This window comes from Pongo pygmaeus, chromosome 8 (genome assembly GCF_028885625.2).
Source record: "Pongo pygmaeus isolate AG05252 chromosome 8, NHGRI_mPonPyg2-v2.0_pri, whole genome shotgun sequence".
NCBI classification, from domain to species: domain Eukaryota; kingdom Metazoa; phylum Chordata; class Mammalia; order Primates; family Hominidae; genus Pongo; species Pongo pygmaeus.
The window spans coordinates 52,129,773-52,148,731 of NC_072381.2; the positions used below are offsets into that span (position 1 = coordinate 52,129,773).

Below are 18,959 nucleotides of genomic sequence, written 5' to 3' on the forward strand. Positions count from 1 at the left end.
GGCCTGGCCCTGCAGGGGCCACTACTCAGACTCTGCTCCACCCCTGCAGACAGCAGCCATTCAGGTGAGTGGGTTGTGCTGCACCAGTTGTTAAATATTCTGAGCACCACTTGTGGTGGATTTAAAAACAGTCCCCAGATTCGTTGACACTCTTCTCATTGACAGATTGGGTCTGTGTCCTCTTTCCTTGAAGCTGGGGTGGCTTGTGGTGTCTTCAACTGATAGGGCACCGGGGAAGTGATGCCATGTGACTCCTGGCACTAACTCACAGAAGGCAATGTGGTGTCCTTCTTGTCCACTGGGAGACCGTGGAGCCCTACCACTTGCTACCCTGAGGCCACCATGCTGGAGAAGCTACGTGTAGGAGCGCAGGGGACAGTCCCAGTTGAGCCTGGCCTTCCAGCCATCTCACCAGGGGCCCAACATGTGAGTGAAGAGGCATCCAGATGATTGCAACCCTCTGCCCTAGAGTCACCCCAACCTTCAGGTCTTCCCAACTGAGACTGAGTCCCCTTACTTGTTGGGGCAGAGACAAGCACCTTGCTGTGCCCTCCAGAACTGCTGACCCACAGAATCTGTGAACATTATACATGAGGATTTTATGCCACTGGCTCTAGGGTGGTTGGAAAGGCGGCAGTTGTAACTGGGAGCCCACCCTGTATAGAAATGTGAGGAAACTGAGGCTCAGAGAGAGACTAAGTGACTCAGTCACTGATATAGTTTGGATGTCCCCTCCAAATTTCATGTTGAAATGTGATCCCCAGTGTTGGAGGGGGGGCCTGGTGGGAGGTGTTTAGGTCAGGGGGTGGATCCGTCATGGCCTGACGCTGTCCTCACCATCTTGAGCTCTGACAGGATCTGGCTGTTTAAAAGTGTGTGGCACCTCCCGCCACCTCTCTTGCTCCCACTCTCGCTATGTGATATTGGCTCCCCCTTCACCTTCCGCCACGACTGTAAGGTCCCTCCAGAGGCCTCCCCAGAAGCTGAGCAGATGCCGGCACCATGCTTCCTATATAGCCTGCAGGACTGTGAGCCAATTAAACCCCCTTTTAAAATAAATTACCCAGACTCAGGTATTGCTTTATGGCAACACAAGAATAGCCTAACACAGTCAAAGTCATGGAGCTGGTGCAGGGCAGAGCCAGAATCTGCCTCCCATCCAAGTGAATTCAGAGCCCACGCTATTCCCATCTCCCTGATCAGGCTGGTTCCTGGGCACACGCTTACCCCTCAGGGCCACTTGAGGGGAAGTTTGCAAACTGGAGCATGTTCAGGGGTGATGGCCCCAAACAGGATCCAGGAGGGACCACTGAAGGGACTGGGGACACTGGGCTTTGACAGAAGTCATCGCAGAATCTGTGGGCCTTCTTCAGATATCCAAAATGTTGTTACTGGGAGGGAATAAGTGTTGTGGCCCTAGATGGCAGAGGTGTGGGCTTGATGCGACTGATTTTGGTTCAGGTAAAGCAAGAACTTTGCTGGTCACATCCATTGGAAAAAGATTGGGCTGTCAAAGGATGCAGTGAGTCCCATCTTTGGAGGCAGCCAAGTGCACCCGGAGTACTCAACTGCACCCTGAGTACCCAAGTGCACCCCAAGCACACCAAGGACCACCCCTGGGTGGATGCCAAGGGGGTAGTCAGGCCGCAGGTTGGAACAGGACCAACTGACTTTAAATCCCTCTCTAACCCTGAGATACGAGGATGTAGCCTACACATCAGGAGGTGAATAGAATCTACCCTCATTTGCAAGGGCTGTCCCCAGGGCAGCGGGGGTGCAGCCCATCCAGTGTTCCCACTGGGAGATGCCCACAAGGTGTTCAGGTGCAGCCCATCCAATGTTCCCACTGAGAGATGCCCGCGGGGTGCTCAGGTGCAGCCCATCCAGTGTTCCCACTGGGAGATGCCCACGAGGTGCTCAGGCTTCGTGGCTCCCCAAAGCTCTGTTTCTGACAAATTAAATTGGTCCTACACAGGTCCCTGTTAAACATCCGAAGATACTTTGAGTTGAATACAAATCTTTATTATTTTGAAAGCCACAGCAAAGGCACTTCAGAATCTCCAGGTACCCAGTCTCAGTTGCCGTTCAGTGGGGACAAGAGTGGTGCTGAGGGCCTGGTCACGCCCTTCTGTGCTGCATGCAGAGGGGTGCAAGGCCAGGGCAGCTGACCTGGTCAGCCACCAGGGGAGCCCACGCCTCTTATAACACAGTGTTCTTGGGTCAGGAATTTGTAGTTTATTTTGTTAATAAGATGGTGAGAGAAATTTTCATCCATTTAGAGCCTAACATTTTTAGATGAATGTTAATGGCATCTCGGTTGGGATGGATACGTATTTGTTTCTCAGCTGCTGAAGGATGTGTGTTCTAAAACAAAAGGGCTCCCAGCCAGCTCTCCGGCTGCCTGATAGAGAAGCGTATCAGTAAGACGCTTGTTAAAAACCCATATTCCCTGGCCCCTCTTGTGGAGATCCTATTTCGGTAGATGGGAATGGGGCTGGGGTCTGTATAACTTGTGCCCAGGAGACATTGTGACCAGCTTGGGAAGCTCCTGCAGGGAGGAAGGAATGACCCACAAGTCCCCAAGCCCTTCATGCCAAGGCATCTGTCTGGTTGGAGAAACGCTAAGGTTGGCATTGTGCTCACACTGGGAAATGACCTGGAGGAAGTTGGGAAGAGGAGGCCAGGCCGGTTCCACCTTCTGGGTCAGAAACCGGCTGGAAAGCACTGGAAATAGAGAAATAGAAGACTGAAAGGCTGGGACCCCCCCAACACCCGACCTGCGTCCATGGCCGAGGTTGAATGAGGCATCCTGGAGACTCTGGCTTCATGGTCTTTGCTCTTGTTCTTCTGTGCCTCAGGGGTCGCTGCCCACCAGGCTCAGCAGAGCGTTCTTGTAGTCGCCGCTGGTGTCTTCCTGTGGGCAGGAGGCGCATGAGCGTGAGAAGGGGTTTGTTTGTGCCTGGCTTGGCAGCGGCGGCTGTATTATTATGACTAAGAGTTGTGCCCCTGGCCTGCACCTGGCCCGGCCCTCCAGGGTTCCTAGCCGCAGGGGTTGTGCTGTCACCGGTCTTTCCTTGTTTTTAATTTCAGGCTATTCCTTTACATTTCCTTTTGATTCTCTTACCAACTACATCCAGGATTGATGTGGAAAATGAATCAGAGACAGTTCCACTCCTAAACAAGGAAGGGGTCAGCTGTCCCAGGGTTCTTCTATTCGGGAGCCAGGGGTGCCCAGCCATTCATTTACACAACAGGATGCATCATTATTCAACACCTGCTGTGACAGCTTGGGAATCAAGGCTGAGAGTGAGGCACCAGCACACACCTAGGGGCAGGGCTGGGGGTGGAGGGAGCCTGGACCATCGTGCCCTGACAGTGTGGCCAAGGCAAGCCCCTTCCCCTCTGTGGGACTCATATATGAAATGAGATTGATGCTGTGCTGCTGTGCATCTTGCTGAGATGAGGTGAGGGCACAGCAGGAGGAAGGCAAGCTGGTTTGCCCTGCAGCTGGCTCACATTGGGTCCACAGTGTCTGTCTCCTGATGAGACTGACCTTGTGGTCCGATGGCTGAGGACCCCTGTTTCTTAGATACTGGTAGGTCCTGATGGGACTGGCTAGTCCAGGGTCTGCACACAGAGCTGGGAAATGGGCCAGGTCAGATCACCCAGATTCTTCTTCATGCAGTTGAGGACAGCGGGGCCAAGAGAGGGGAGTGGATTCATTCACAACAGCATGGTGAGTAAGGGGTAGACTGGGGCTAGACCCACTTTCCACACTCTGGACCAGTTTAGGTTATTGTCTACTTTTCACCATTTAGTAAAATTTGCCTGTTTTGAGCCTGAAATCTTGTTATCGGTTTCAAACTACAATTACATGTTTTTAAACTTTTTTCTTTCTAGACACGGTCTCACTCTGTCACCCAGGCTGGAGTGCAGTGATGCAGTCCTAGCTCACTGCAGCTTTGGACTCCCGGGCTCAAGCGATCCTCCCGCCTTGGCCTCCCAAAGCACTGGGATTACAGGTGTGGGCCACCATGCCTGGTGATTTTTATTATTTTGAAGACAATTTTTTGTAATAGTTTTTAGAAAGAAAAGCATTAATTTTGTTTACTTTTTCAAATACATGAGTTATACTTGGAATGTTTATACATTTGCCTCTGAATTTCAATGCAAGAGTTTTTAACTCATATTAGTGTTGAAAACCATTTTTGCTTTAATGACATCTACGGTCTACACTAAAAAGAAAATGTTTGATCAATGTATTCATGATTCTAACTCAATTTTCTTAAGTAACAACATTAGATAAAATTTGAAGAGGGTGGCTTCATGTATCTGTAGAAATCTCTCTGATGCCGTAAGTTACCATGTGGGGTTAAAAGGGTTAATGACAATCAGCTCAGACTGTCTGCAGGTGACAGCAGCAGTCCAGGCTGGTGTGTGCCTTGCCCTCCTGTCTCCCGACAAGATTGGCTGGGGAGCCTAAATTGAAACCAAGAATAATTCCAATCCTCTTTTGCCCCTGCCTACCTGCTGCCCCATCTTGAAACATCTGGAAACAGAAATGTCTTTTCCACCTATTGTCAGCTATGTGTTTCTTGAAAAGTGCACTTAACGACATTTGCAGAAGAGCTAGAGACTTGACTTAGTAGCCAAAGAAGACTTGGGGATGTATTTGTCCTAATGTGACTTCTGCTAATGAAATCATCAAGACCTCAATTTGCAGACACCCCCAGAAGAGCTGTTTCTCCCAATTATCGCAGCATGATAATCACTCTGTGTTTTGAAGGCTCCAGAACTTTTGCTAATTGGAATCTGGTTAGATGGTCTATTGGCGCTCATCTGACTTATCTCCTTAGAAGTTGGCCGCCAGGACCACTTAAATCTGGATTTGAGCAGTGGGCTGTATTCCTACTGGACTAGTTCATCTCATTGACTCTTCAGAGGTGGCTTCTTCTGCAAGGATTTGGTGTCTTTTTCAAGGAGCAACCATAACTTAAATGTGAAACCAACTTTCTGAATGGGACACAGGGGAGCCTCTGTGCCCTGGTCTCTGCATCTCCCCCCTGCCCCCCATTCCCCTTGGGATCCAGCCACACTGACCTCTGCTGTTCCCTGCACACACCACATGGTCATGAATGCAAGCACATGGTGCCCACTGGGAAGGGAGGGGCTCATGCAGTGTTGGCCACAGCCTCCAGGTCTCCCTGAATGTGTAGGTTTCAGGCTGGCCTCAGCATTGGGAATGCCTGCTTACCATGATCATGCTGCTGAGGGTCTTGCCGTACATCTTCTTGAAATGACACTTGATAAGATTTAAGTCAATCTCGCTCCTTGAAACGATGTTTCTTATCAGGGTCCCATCGCGCGTCCCTGCTCCCTGGGCAAGACAGTGGCCATCAACAATCCTGCCTCACCTTTCCTGTCCATCTCTGAGTGATGGGCGGATCTGTGTGTTTGGGTTCTGGGGCGTTTAGAGGGAGGGAGATGTGGGAAGGAGCCTGTGCTTCAGCCAGGGAAGCATTAGGAGGGAAGCTTTGGTGGCTTAGGGTGTCCACTCCCTTAATCCCTTCTCACCCACTGCCCAGAACTCTTCCTTTATGATGCCAAGTGCTCCAAACTGCAATATGTTTGGTTTGCCACATCAGATTCTAGACACAAAATACTCACTGCTCCAGGAACAAGACTTCCTACTAGAGCAATGGCAGCAGTCAGCTCAGCCAGGAATTTCACAGGCAGGGCCTTCCTGCTCACCTTCATCCCTGACCAGTCTCATGTCAGCTGGGGCCACATGGCCAAGGGAATCGCATGCCCTCTCTCATTTCCTGGGCAGAAGTGGCCAGAGGGCTTGGATTTCAGGTGTGGAACTAACTTCAGGGGATATCAGCAACCATCAGTCAGAGAAAACGGGCAATGATTTTAGTTTCAGGGAATTATTCACCTCTGGAGATGCAGCGTCCGTTTCCCAGACTCAATTTCACCTCCAAGAACTAAAACCTTTCAGATCCACAACAGGTTTGGGTAAGATAACTCCCCAGTGTGGAGGATTGTGGTGGCTTTGAGCTCCTTGGCTTTGCACTTGGTGCTATGTAGGGTGAGCGTCAGGAAGCAGAAGACAGGACAGTTACCTTCATGGCATAGTAGAGTCTCTCTGCAAAGTAGCTGTGGAGGTTTTGGGTGCATTTCACTGGCAAACAAGAAAGCTGTGTTAATGTCTGGAGCTGGTAGGTGGCACTGCCTACAACTTTACGTCTTGCCTTAGGTCTTAAGAGTCAGTGTTGTGCAAGGCTTGGCATATTTCTTTGTGCCCTGCCTTTCCCAGTGTGAGAGGCTTTGTGTCAGGTGGCGTGGGACAGGGAAGGTAGCCCGGGGCACTGGGCACAGCTCCAAAGGCCCAAGCAGGCAGGCAAAAGGGTAAGATGTGAAATGCACCAGACTGTGGGGCTCGTCCGAAGACACCAGCGCAAGCCCATCCAAGGGCAGCTCAGATTCAGGACAGGCCCTGGGCTCTCAACCCAGAGACACCTCTACCAAAAATCCAGCCTCTCAGCTCCACCGAAGCACCATGGTATGGTGGCTGCTGGCCTCAGAGTGCCCTCTCTCTCTCACTTATCAGCAGGAACCCTGCATTTTGAATTCCCATGTGACAAGTGGAGTTTGGCCCCACAGGACTAAGGCACCTGGGGGCGTCTGGTCCAGAGAGTAGGCCCATGCTTGCTCCCATGGGTGCTGCTCAGAGACTTGGCATCTGGGTGGGGAAGGTTGGCATTTTCACCTAGGGCTGCAGAAGGAGCATGGGCTTTGAGTGAGGTAGGCATGTGTTCACTTCCTGCCTTGATGGTGCAGTATGGCTTCATTACTCGACCTCCCTGACTCATCTGGGAAGTGAGACTGCTGCGAGGCTTCAAGATGAAGTGAATAGGAAGGCCCAGCATGATGGAGCACTGCGTGGCTTCACTATTGCCTACTGGCAGACTTCATTCTTGGTGGGTTCAGGCCAGATCCAGGGGTGGACTTTGGAAGCTGAGATTGGAGCAGGGGTGTGATTAGATGCCCTGACATAGACCGGATTGTATCACAGTATCCAAGGCCAGCTGGGGTGTCTCAGATGGCCCTGTCCACCCAGAGAGGCAGGACACAGCAGGGAGCCTGCTGGCTGCTGGGCTTTGCACGGAGGCAGCCTGGTTTGGAATTGAGAGCTGCAGGCCAGGAGTCCGGACCTGGGCTCTGTGTGTAAGTGGGAGAAGAGACGTCCCTCTGCCCTGGGCCTCACTCTGCAGTGACTCTTCCCATTGTGATCTCAGCTCTGGAGCCCATGAGAGCTCTGGAGTGGGTCCTCCTGAGTGGCCCTGACTTCCTGCTGTGGGGAAGATCCCCAGTGTTTCTCAGCATCAGACCATCCGTCACTCAGTTTGGACTCAAGCCACACATCACTGTTTCTTCAACTGGCAATGAAGGCAGGGGCCAGGCACCTGGTTCATGTCCAGAAAGATGACTTTGTGCTGGGCAGGGCTTCACAACCACAGCCAGAGTGCTCCCTGCATGGCTGCCATGAGTACACACAGGGTTGGGGCTGGCATAATCACTGGAGTATGCATTTGTGTGCGCAAACACACACACTGTCTCTCTCACACACACACTCATATCCCACCCACACAGTCATGCACACACACCCTCAGGCACACTCTCATGCACACACTCATGCAAACACATTCTCATGCACACACACCCTCATGCACACACACTCTCACGCACACACACACTCATGCAGACACACCCACACAGCACTGGGCACCACGTGGGCAGCACAGAGAACAATCCTTGGCAGCACACACTGGGACTCTAGAGGTGGAGCAGTCTCTGGGTGAAGGGGACAGGCAGAGTGTGAGTTGGGGGGACATCCTGTGAAGGTGACACAGGGATTCTTTCTCCTGCGGTCCCATCCCTAGGCACTTTGTTCTTTGGTGCTGCCCCACAGTGAGCCCTGTGGCCGGAAAAATGTGCAAGTCTGAGCTCTTACCCACAGTTAGCATGGCCTCCTCCAGCGAGCCGTGGGTCTCACTCTTGATGCTGTCCTCAATGCTCTTGTTGGCAATTTTCTCATACTCTTCAAACACTGTGGAGAGGGCTCTGCTCAGGGGATGGTCAGACCTCCTCGTGATGCCCCTCAGTGTCTCGGATCAGAGATTCCACATCAATTTGCCGCCCTGACCTCCCACTTGGTGGCCGGGGAAAGAGTCCTGGGCTCCCTGGCTCTCTCCCTAACTCTAGACTTGACAAGGCAGAAGCATGAGGGAGAGGCTCACGGCCAGGACACCCCCTGTGGCCCCAGCCCCAGCCCCTCCCTCCCTGGTACCTCTCAGCAGGTGAGTGGCACTGCGCGTGCACAGGATGGTGATGAATTTCATCTCATCAGTCCCACGAATCTTCTCGCCTGCCGCATACAGATCCTAGCATTGGGACACCCACAATAAGCCAGTGAGGGAGACCAGGGAGGTGAGGGACTGAGTCCCAGAGTCCCAGAGCTGTGGCCATGGCCCGGCCCTGTCCACTCTGCCAGGCCAGCATGCTCCCCTGCTTGGTCATCTCTGACAGGGAGCTGCCCTTTCTCTAGCAGCTCTGGCTTAGAATCTTTTCTCTATCCTGGGCCACAAGCTGCTCTAGGAACTGCCTGGTCCCCAGACTTCCCTCTGCCAGCAGGCAGACCTATAGAGACCAGGACACATATGTCCAGCACTGGGGCCCAGCACCCCCTGGTTCATGGGCTATTCCTGCCAGGACAGAGTTTTAGTGCTCCCCCACCCCCAAGTCACACTCCTTCCTCCCGAGTCTCCCAACACCCTCACTCTCCTCCCCAGACACCACAGGACAAAGGCCTATAGGGAGCTGAGCTGGGTGGGTCCCAGCCTAGTGGCAGAGAAAGCCCCTGTGGGCAGAGGAGCTGGAGTCCAGATGGCAGGGGGTGGGGCCACATGGCCAGCTGGGTGCAGCCTCACCTGTGCGTCTTGGAGGGCCAGTCCCGGGTCCACAAAGCTGCTCACATCATCCCTGCTGCCCTAGGAACAGAGGAGGTGGCTCTGTAAGGCAGGCCAGCTGACCAGAGCATTAAGGGCAGAGGGGGGATCCTGGGCTCGGAGGGTAGGCATGGCTCTGCTGCTCTTTGGCTGTGGAAACTTCGACAAGCCAGTTATTCTCTTCAGCCCTTGGTTTCCTCATTTGTACAATGCGGGTGGTAAGGACTGTCTCATAAGGCTTGGGGGATTCAGTGAGCTAAGATAAGCAAAGTACCTGGCATGAGGCCTGCACGAAGGACCTGCCCTCCTCCCGCTTCCAGGATGCTCTCACATGGCTGAGTAAGGACAGGTGTGGGGGCTCTGCAGTTGGGACCCTCTAACCATGCTGAGACACACCCAGTGAGCCCTGGCTGCTGGGCTATCCCATGCCCCTGCCCTGACTCTTGTGGCTCTATCCAAGGGCTGCTCCCTGGGGTGGAGCTGTTGAGACTCCCAAACCAAGGCACTCCCAAGAGCCTGGGCTGTGATACCTGAAGGAGGCACACCAGGATCCTCTCCAGGTAGCCACTTGTGTCTGCTTGGATGTCCTCCTCCAGGCTGGACCCGTAGTCTGCAGGGAAACAGGACCATGAGGCACAAGCAGAGGCCCACAGCCTACGCAGGGCCTGCTTTCTTCCTTCCAGCCCTGTTCCCCATACTTCTCCTTATTAAAGCCTTCTAGGAAAGAAACTCCTTGGCACAGGGCATGGATGCAATGCCCGGGTGTCCAAGTGGCTGTCACCTGGGTGGTGGTTCACAACTAGAAGCAACATGCATACCCAACCAAGCTCAAAGCACAAGATGGACCAGATCAGAGAGCCAGGCTAGGGGCTGCCAACCAAGCTCCATTTCATCTCAAGGCTTGGCAAAGCCAAAGCCTCCAGGAAAACTCCCCACTGGGTACACGATATGGAGGACTGACTGGCCTCTGCTAGCCTGGGGTCCACACACCCTACTACCACGGTCCTCAAGAGCAGAGACTTTAGTTGGTCACGGGCCTCTCTCCCCTGTAAGAGGACCTGGTGAGCTTACAGATCAAGTCTGAGTCATGTTCAGTGTCACCATCAGGCACAGATCTTGGCATACGGTAGGTGCTCAGCACCTGTGGGTAAAAAAGTCCCCAAAGGGTCCTTTCTAGTGTGGCCCAGGTTAATTCTTGATCCTTGTTCCCTGCCAGGCTGCCAAAGCCTGTGGCCACTCCCGAGCCCCTCCATCTGTGTCACCCCTTACCTTCCTCATATGCCTTCATTATCTCCTGCAGCTGGTTCTTGGTCCGAGAGGCCAGGATCTCAATGATGACGCCCTCCTTGGTTCCTAAGCCCTGTGGACAGAAACCTCTGCCTGCTGGAGTGCTCTGCCATGACCTTCTGCTCCGTCCACACCTTCTTTTCTCAAGATGCCTGAGCCTCAGGAAGGATCTCACTGCCCTCTCCCACTTGGAGTGGGAGGATGTGATGAGAAAATCACATGCTTGTCTTCAGTGATGGACATTGAGGGCAAGTGCTGTGATGGGAAAGCCCTGTCTCAGCTCTCCCTCCTTAGCTAGGTGGTCTCAGACAGACTGCTCTATGTCCCGGAGCCTAAGCATCCTGATCCATAAACAGGAATAAGAAGCCTCCCCTGCACCAAAGGTAGATTAGGGAGCGTGGGTGTGAAATGCCTGGCAGTGCCCACGCAGCAAGTGTCTTTTCAAACAAAATGACTATAGTTGCTGGGTCCCCATCCTTATTAATCTGCAAAAGCAAAGAGTAGTGAGAGGTACAGGGAAACCCAGGGGGCTGTGCCTGGGACTGTAGAGGTGGGTTTCCAATACCACTTACACCTGAGCGCATGAGGTTCTGAGAAGTACTGATTTTGGCTTCATCACGGCCACTCAACATGTCAGTTAGGGACCAGTGACTCCAGGTGTTGGGTGCAGTCTGAGCAGCAGGCTGCCTGCTCACTGGGCCCAGCTATGGCCCGTATGGCCATTCCAAACAGTGGCTCAAGGAGAGCTCTGGGCTGTAGGTGCCCGGTCCCCGCATTGCCCCTCCCCAGTCATGTGAGCACCCCTGCCACTCCCCTGCCCCGTCTGCCTGGTTACCTTCATGGCGTCATGCAGCTCCTTGGCTTCGTATCTGTATGGCGGGTACATAAGGGCCACAATGAGCCTCTCAAACTTGCCACTGAGCTCCGACTTCAAGGTCTCAGTGAGGTCCTAATGCGGGAACAGGGACAGGTGATATTTGTCATAAGCCAGGCCCATCTGAGTGCAGGCAGCGGAGTGGTGGCTGGGCCCAGGGGCTTGGGCTGGATTCTGCGTGGGCCTTGCCACGTGCTGGCTGGGTTTCTTGGGCCAGCTCCTTAGCTTCTCTGAGCATCAGTATCTTTACCAGTTACACGGAGATAAACATGCTCCCGCTTCATCCCATTGCTTAGGGGGTTGTGTGTGACTCAATTCAGCATTCAATGCAGTGCTGGGCACATCATAAGCTCTCAGTAAAATGAAATTGGCATTGCTAGCTAGACTGCAAGCTCTGAGTATGGCATCACCATAAAATACCTGTCACTTGGCACTCAATGAATGAATGCATGCCTGAATTAAAGACTTCGTCTCACATGTGCCTCCTTCTAAGGGCACATATTGCTACAAGGAGCCACCAGGCTACATCAGCTGATCTACAGAGCAGCAGAGAGATCAAAGGCTTTGTCAGACCTGGATTTTAATCCCCACCTTGTTGATTACAGGCTCTGGGACCTTGGGCAACTTAAAACCTCGCTGAGCGCCAGTTTCCCCAAATGTTTGAATACAAAGAATGTATAGCTGTGAGGACTAAGAGAGGGAAACTGTAAAAATGCACACTGGGTTCTCCAAGAGAATATTTGAGCTGATCTTCCTTCGTTACATCTCCAAACTAATGATATGAGTCACTAGAGGCTTGAGGCAACCATGGCTACGCACATATTTAATCCTGTGTTTACTGTGTACCCCCAAATGTCAGGCTTTGTCCTAGGGGTGGAGTGCAGGTGGGAGGAGAAACAAAGGGCCTGGCATGCTTACTCCAGGCTCTTAGAATTCCCAGGTGGCAGAAGGGACGAGGTGTGGGTGCAAGCAGCTCGACTGAGGAAAGCGTGCCCATGCCCCAGAACAGAGCAAAGCCAGGCCTGCATGCCTCGGGCATGGAAAAGAGAAGGTGGTCTGGGCTCAGAGGGCAGGGCGAGATAGCCTGGGGGCAGGGAGACAGACCTCCAGTGGGGCCTGTTGGGTGCACGAGAAGGAATGCTGTGAGAGAGGAGGCAGGAAAGGAAGCAGGGAAGGCCAGCCCCTGGCCGGTCGGGCTCTGACACCTAAAAGTAGATCTGCCAGATAAAACACAGGGCGGCCAGTTACATTTGAATTTCAATAAAGAACAATTGTTTTCGTGCAAACAGGTTCCATGTGCTCATGCTGCCAGTAGGCTGGCTCTAGGGGAAAGTCGTCCAGAATGGAGCTGCCTCCCAGGCTATACCCCCAACCCCAAGGCTCACCTATCCCCACCCCCACCAGCCTTCCCCTTGCCTTGCCGAACTGAGCCTTGAAGGACTTGGCGATCTGCTGCCGCTGCGCGTTGCTTCTCTTGGTGAGCACATCGATGATAGCCTGCTCGTTGGTCCCTGCAGGGATACAGCGCGAGTGACCCTGCTGCCCCCAGGGTGACACACTGGTGAGGGCGGAGGAGGGGAAGGTGAAGGCAGCTGCTTGGTGGCTGAGCAGTTGGGACCCGACACCTGGATAGTTCCAAACCCCCGGACCATTTTCGTGGTGTAAACAAGACCCTTAGGAAATCTGCCTCCCCATTTCCCACCCCACACCCCCACAATGTTGGGGCGTGCCCAAGGCCAGCCTCACAAGATGGAATCTGAGGTCTGGGTGGCTCTGGACATCAGCCCGGGGCCTTTGGAGCTTGGCCGAGTCAGATCTCCGGCCCTGCCCTCCTTCGTGTTGGTCGCTGTAGGGGAAGGTCAAGACTAAGAGTCCAACCCCTGGATCTGAGGCCTGGCCCAGCAACTGTGTGGCATTGGACAGCCAGCCTCATTTCCCTGGGCCTCCGTTTTCTCATTTGGGAAGTGGAGATAACTTTCTGCTTCACAGAAAACAGAGAGTATGAGAACGTTTTCTGGGCTCGTCACGAGCAGCAGTTCTCATTAATGCCCCTGATCCTCAGGCAGAGCCGGCTAAGGGGTCAGTCCCACCTGGGGTGAGATCAGGGTGCATGCTCTGCTCTCAGGTCAGGAGGGCTTTCTGGGCAAGCTGTTTAAATCTGGCCTCAGGCCAGCCCTCGCCCACTCATGGTAGTGCTGAGGGCAGCACTGGGCAAGTGCAGGAGATGGGAAGGGAGCCGGCTCCGTGGCCATCGACATGGGGCAAGGGGGCCTTGAGTCAGCCCCACAAACTCCCCACACCTCACAGCCCCAGCAGCTCTCTGCCTGGCGTCATACAGCACCACCCCCTTCACACTTCATGTGACACACAAGGCCAAGAATTCTTGGGGCCACTTTAGAAGTGAGAAAGCTGAGACTGATGGGAAGCCACTCACAGGGACACACAGCTGACCTCCCCACCCCCATTACCCAGGGAAGAGCAGCACCCTCCTGTCCAGTCTTGCAGGGTGGGTGCTGACCTCACTGCAGAAACAGAGGGCTGTGTGATTCTCTGGGTAGTGGAGTCAGTTTCAGAGTATCATGGGACACCCCAGCTCCCTAGATGTCCCCTGGCACCCGCTTTCCAGGGCTGTGAGCGGAGGGGTCTTGAGCAGAGGTGGCAAGGCTGCCAACACCCACTCACCGATCCCCTTCATGGCTTTGTAGAGGGTCTCTGCATCAGGGTCTGGGTTGAAGTGGGAGCTGCTCTTCACTGTGACACCCTCCTGTTCAATCTGCAAGAGAACCAGGCCTGCTCAAAGCAGGCAGGGACAGGGAGGGCAGAGCAGGCTCCCAGCCCATCTTGTAGCCCGCCCTGACAGGGTGAGCCCCTTCCCTGGCCAGAGATCGGCTCAGCCCTTGCAGGCCAGTGCTCCGCCCTTCAGCCCCTTGGCCAACAGGGTGGAGTAGCCAGAGCCAGAGCTTGTGGGGAGAAGCCACGAAACCTTTCCTGTCCCTGTCTGTGCCATCTGACGGCAGACAGCAGCCCCAGCCACACCCAGCTCCTTCCAGCATCACCCACCAGCAGCAGGAAGGGACAAACTCACCCAAAGTTAGGAGGGGAAAGAACACTTAAGCAAAGGCTTCCTGGAGCTGCATGCACCGCCTTCAGAGCGTGCAGATGAGGTTGGAAGACCGGGCATGGTTCTGCCTTTCTGAGGAATGGTTTGAGCTCAGTCTGCCCTCTTCCTGGGGAATTGGGACTTACAGGAACTTAGAGGGCAGGGGCCCAGCTGAGCATCCTGATATTTCAGGGTGTTTGCAAGTCCACAGGCCCATGGGGCTCAGAGCGGCAGGTTTAGAAAAACCCGCACGATGCTCTGCAGATTGTGAAATAAACCAGATAACCAAGTGCCTGAGCCCTTGACTTCCAAGCCTCCAGTTCAGGGCTTGCCTGAGGGCTCTTTAAACTTGTGCCCTGCAGAATTTCTCAGATGATTAACACGGACATAAATATGTTTTGGGTGGAGGAATGGTAGAGAGTGGAGGGATATTGGAGATAGGTATTGAATTAGAGGGAGACTCAGAGATCCTCCAGGATGAAAAAGAGTTTAGTCCCATCCAGTCCTGTCTTCCATTTACCTGTTCACTTATTACTTCCATCACCTCCATCATCTGCCCATCTACTTTCCCACCTACCCACTTATCCATTTGACTACCACATCCATCCATCCATCCACCCACCCATCCATCTATGCACCCGCCCATTCATCCATCCATCCATCCATCCATCCAAGCCCTGGGTTAGATTCTGAAAATACAGAGATTCCCATGGATGGTATATCTGTAAGTATCTTTCCTTTGAGTAAGAGGTAAGGCACCTTTCTGAACCCTTTGTTTTAATTTCAAATGTCTGGTGACAGATCTTCCTGAGTCATTTCTTAGCACCATGTTTCACAGCAGAAATTGTTAGAAATAATTCCTATGGAAATTCCATCCAGAGACAGCCAGTGTGGTCCCGGATATTGCTCATCGGTGTACACACACGATATCCCTTGCTTGTGGAGTAACACTCTGCTATTACTCTTGTTAGCACTTTGAGCCCCTTGTGTGTGCCAGACCTGGGCCAGGTGCTTTAGATGCATTGCTTATGTCATGGCTTCCTCAACAGTTGTGCTAGGTAAGTACTGATGCCTCACTTTACAGAAAGGGAGCTGGACTCCCTTACACAGCTAGTAAGCGATGCTGCTGGGACTCCCCAGCCTGACTCAGAAGCTGAGCTCTTTCTACCTCCCCTGCCCTAATGATGACTCAACCTTTCCCAGACAATGAGTGTTCCTGGAACATTCCACTGAAGGAAGCTTCACCCACAGGAACGCAGGTCGTCTGGGAATGTGGGAGGCATCTCAGCTCTCAGTGCCTGCCGGCTTCCCTCTGCCCCAGCACTCGGGGGCTGTGGTGCACCAGCGAGTGGCCAGGCTGTGTAACCGCATCCCTGAGGAGTATGCAGTCCTGCAGGGGTGCGGTAGGGCTCAGGTGCAGCATTTGTAAGCAGCTCCCGGGCTGGTTCTGATTTTGCTGCATTGAGAAGCCTCTGTCTCACTTCCCACTCTAAGGTTTTAGAAAATAAGTGTTCTGGGAATCGGAGCCCTGGCTATCAGTGTGGAGTCCTGGAGCTCCAGACCTGCTGAGAAGGAAGGGTCAGCCTCAGGCTCCTGCAGGGTCTTGCCCAGGGCCGTGCTAGTCCAGACAGGCACATTTTCACTGAAAAGGTGACTCAGACCAGCCTGTGACTACATCTATTAATATGACTTGTTCTGTGACAGGCACAGGGGAGCTGCCACGCCTTGGCCTTTCTCTGCTATGTGGCTGCCCAGAGGCCTGGGAGATGGGTTTGTCTCTATGAAAGACACAGAGGAAAAGGCAACACCAAAAAGAGAGGTGCAGATGGGCCCTGCCTGCAGACAGATCTCTCTCCAGTGGCTCCCTCATCCCCTCCCATCCCATTCCTGGCCCAGCTTTGTGCCCAGAGGACACTGGGTCCTCGCTAGCAGCTCAGCTGTTGCAGGTGGGGTCTACCTGTGAACTTGCTACCCCGAGCCAGCTCTCACATGGGCCAGCTCTCACATGGGCCAGCTCTCACATGGGGCATGGATGACCAGGGTATGGTTTTGGCCCTGGAGTCAGGCTGTTCAGATTCTCACCTAGACTCTGACACTTACTAGTGAGTTCGGGCACCTGCCTAGCCTACTTGTGCCTCAGTTTCCTCAACTGTGGATAAGGATACTGGTGTCTACTTCATAGACTTCTTGTGAGGTTCAAGGGAGATATTGAATGTGAGGTGCTTAGAGAAGGGTCCGGCCACACAGTAGGGACTCAGTGAGTGTCACAGTGATCCTGTCAATTTGGCAGGTCCCTACATGGAGAGCCCTTTGTCCTGCTGCACTGGGTGCAAGGCCCAGTGTCAGATTGCCTTGGCCAGCAACTGACTTTGGAAACCACCCAGCACTGGGCTCTCCCTGCCATGTCCACCTCCTCAAAGGCAGGTTCCCAGCAGCCTGGTTGAAGCTGCAGGCCGCGATGGCCCCTTGTCCTGGAAGATGGCTGCTTCCCTGGGGGCCAGGACAGCTGCCCCACCTCAGCCTGGCTTCCTCTGTGTCCCACCTGTCCAGAACCTAGCATGTCTGACCCTGAGGACCCTTGCTTGGGTTGCGACATCTATGATCCAGAGATTCCCTGAAGCTGGACAAGCCTGGGTATCCCACAAAAGCTCACAGACAGCCTGGGGCTGGGCAGAGAGACCCAACTGCTCTCTGACTGGAGCCTGCTGGCCATTGGACCCTAGCAAGTCACTCAGTGTCTCTGAGCCTTCATTTCCTCATCTGCAAAACAGAAAGTGCAGCCCTGACATCCTGAGGCTGCCTGGGAGGAAAGGAAAAGGGCATGCAGAGCTGGCAGCTGGGAGATGTCACCTCTGTCCCCTTCTGGATATTCAACTCCTTAGCACAGCGATGGCCTCAGGCTCAAGCATAGACGGAAAGCTCCTGAGAACCCATCGGTTCTGCTGGGGATGGGCTGCCCTGAGCCCCAGGTTCCTCCAGGCTCTAGCAGGCCAGGCCTTCCTGCTTCCCCTCTTCCCTCTCCAGTCTTGACAAATGAACATCATTGATCCCTGAGGTGAAGGCATTGATGGGTCCCCAACAACAGGTTCAGGTTACTCTCCCGCTTAAAGCCCTTCAGTGCCTTCCCACTGCTCTTAAGGTAAAGCCAGAACTCCTCAGCCTGCCAGGCAAGGCCTTTCAGGACCTGGCCCTGCCTGCTTCCCCAGGTCCATCTCCTCCGGAACCAGGATCCTCGAGCTGTGCTGAGCAGCATCCGACCCTCAAGCTGTGCTGAGCAGCTTCCCTCAAAGCCAAGCTCCCCGCCCCCTGACCCTCTGCACACAGTTCCCTCTGCCAGGAGCAGTATGCCTGATTCTCCCCAAATGCACACGTGTGTGCACCCCATACACATTGACACACAAGGCTCAACCATGATACCCAATCCTTTGAGTGGCCCCACCCGTGCAAGGGTCCCTCCCCTGGACTCCTCTCAAACCTCAGCTTCCCCCTTGCATTTCTAGATTTCTTCATCGGCCTGTCTCCCGGCCCAGGTCACATCCCTGCTGTGGGCACTCTAGGCCTGGGACTGTTTCTTCTCGGCCCCTCCCCACCCTCCATGCTTGGCCCAGGAGGCAGCCAAATGTAGACTGAGCCACTCCCAGCCAAGGGTGACTTTACATTTCTCAGGACTCCCTGGTGACCAGCACCCAACACCATGCAGGAACCCAAATCTCCTGCCAGCTCCCACTTACCCAGGCTTTCCACCAGGCCATCTCATTCACCTCAGGGGCACCTTTCCCAGGGAGATGAAGAGACACAGGTTGGCCTCTGCTGGGACTCCACACGTCTGTCTCCTGCAGCTGAGGAGTGAGCAAGCTGCTCACTTGGGTGTGGGGGTGCAAGCCCGCCCTGGACCACACCCAGCGCCACACCTGCCTGCCGCCCCCTCGCCCCCAGGCTCTGCCTGGCTTTGGGCGTCTCCTGTGGCTCCCAGGCCCCACCCAGACACTGCCCAGGCCTGCTCTGGGGAATTACACAACCCACTGTCAGATATTTGGGCTGTGGCTGTTACGCATATTGGAAATTCTTAGCTCCAGCCTGCAAAAGCCCCACTCAGTAAACACAGCTCCATGTTGATCAGGCTGGTCTCAAATTCCCGACCTCAGGTCATCTGCCTACCTCGGCCTACCAAAGTGCTGGGATTACAGGCGTGAGCCACCGCACCCAGCCCATTTTCATCATTCCTAATAGCCATGGAGTATGCCATTTAATCAACTGCATACGCAATAATATTTTTCCCCCGGGGGCAAGGGGCTCATATTCACACAGATGGGAGGCCAGTTGGTGAGAAGGTGGCAGGCGGCACAGCCACCTTATACAGCATGCCATACTGGTCCACTGTCAGACCGGTGATGGCCACAGCTCCATCACCCCCCAGGCTGACTCTGGCTCCTGCCTAGCTCTGCCCGGCCACCACAACCCCTAGGGACCATTCAGAGGCATCACTGGAGGGTGTGTGGTTAGTGGAGCAGCTAGTCATGGGGAGGTCTCGTTTCTTTGGTGGAAGGCATTCCTGACTCCTGTCATGAACAGGTTTCATATTGCTTTGTGGTGTTCCTGGAGCCTGGAAGGAGTCGGCTTGCTCCCTGGGGCATCAGGAGGGGCTTCTCGGTAGCTTCCCTGTACCCCTCTAGGCTTCTGGCTGGGG

The 18,959-nt window shown here is 54.0% G+C and overlaps 1 protein-coding gene across 2 annotated transcripts; it reads right to left on the reverse strand.

The window, feature by feature from the left end:
* Positions 1-2,000: 2,000 nt before the first annotated feature.
* Positions 2,001-18,376, reverse strand: LOC129006541 (annexin A8). 2 transcript variants are annotated; one of them, XM_054436268.2, is made up of 12 exons: positions 18,004-18,376; positions 13,855-13,945; positions 12,589-12,683; positions 11,134-11,247; positions 10,281-10,371; positions 9,542-9,621; positions 8,994-9,053; positions 8,354-8,447; positions 8,018-8,113; positions 6,126-6,184; positions 5,255-5,377; positions 2,001-2,914 (listed from the first exon to the last, which is right to left on the reverse strand). In XM_054436268.2, the coding sequence occupies exons 1-12, from the start codon at positions 18,022-18,024 to the stop codon at positions 2,855-2,857; spliced, it is 984 nt and encodes a 327-aa protein (XP_054292243.1). In that variant the 5' UTR covers positions 18,025-18,376; the 3' UTR covers positions 2,001-2,854. The 2 variants fall into 2 exon arrangements, with proteins under 2 accessions (XP_054292243.1, XP_063525932.1); XM_063669862.1 differs by lacking the exon at positions 18,004-18,376 and adding an exon at positions 14,258-14,392.
* Between the last annotated feature and the right edge of the window lie 583 nt (positions 18,377-18,959).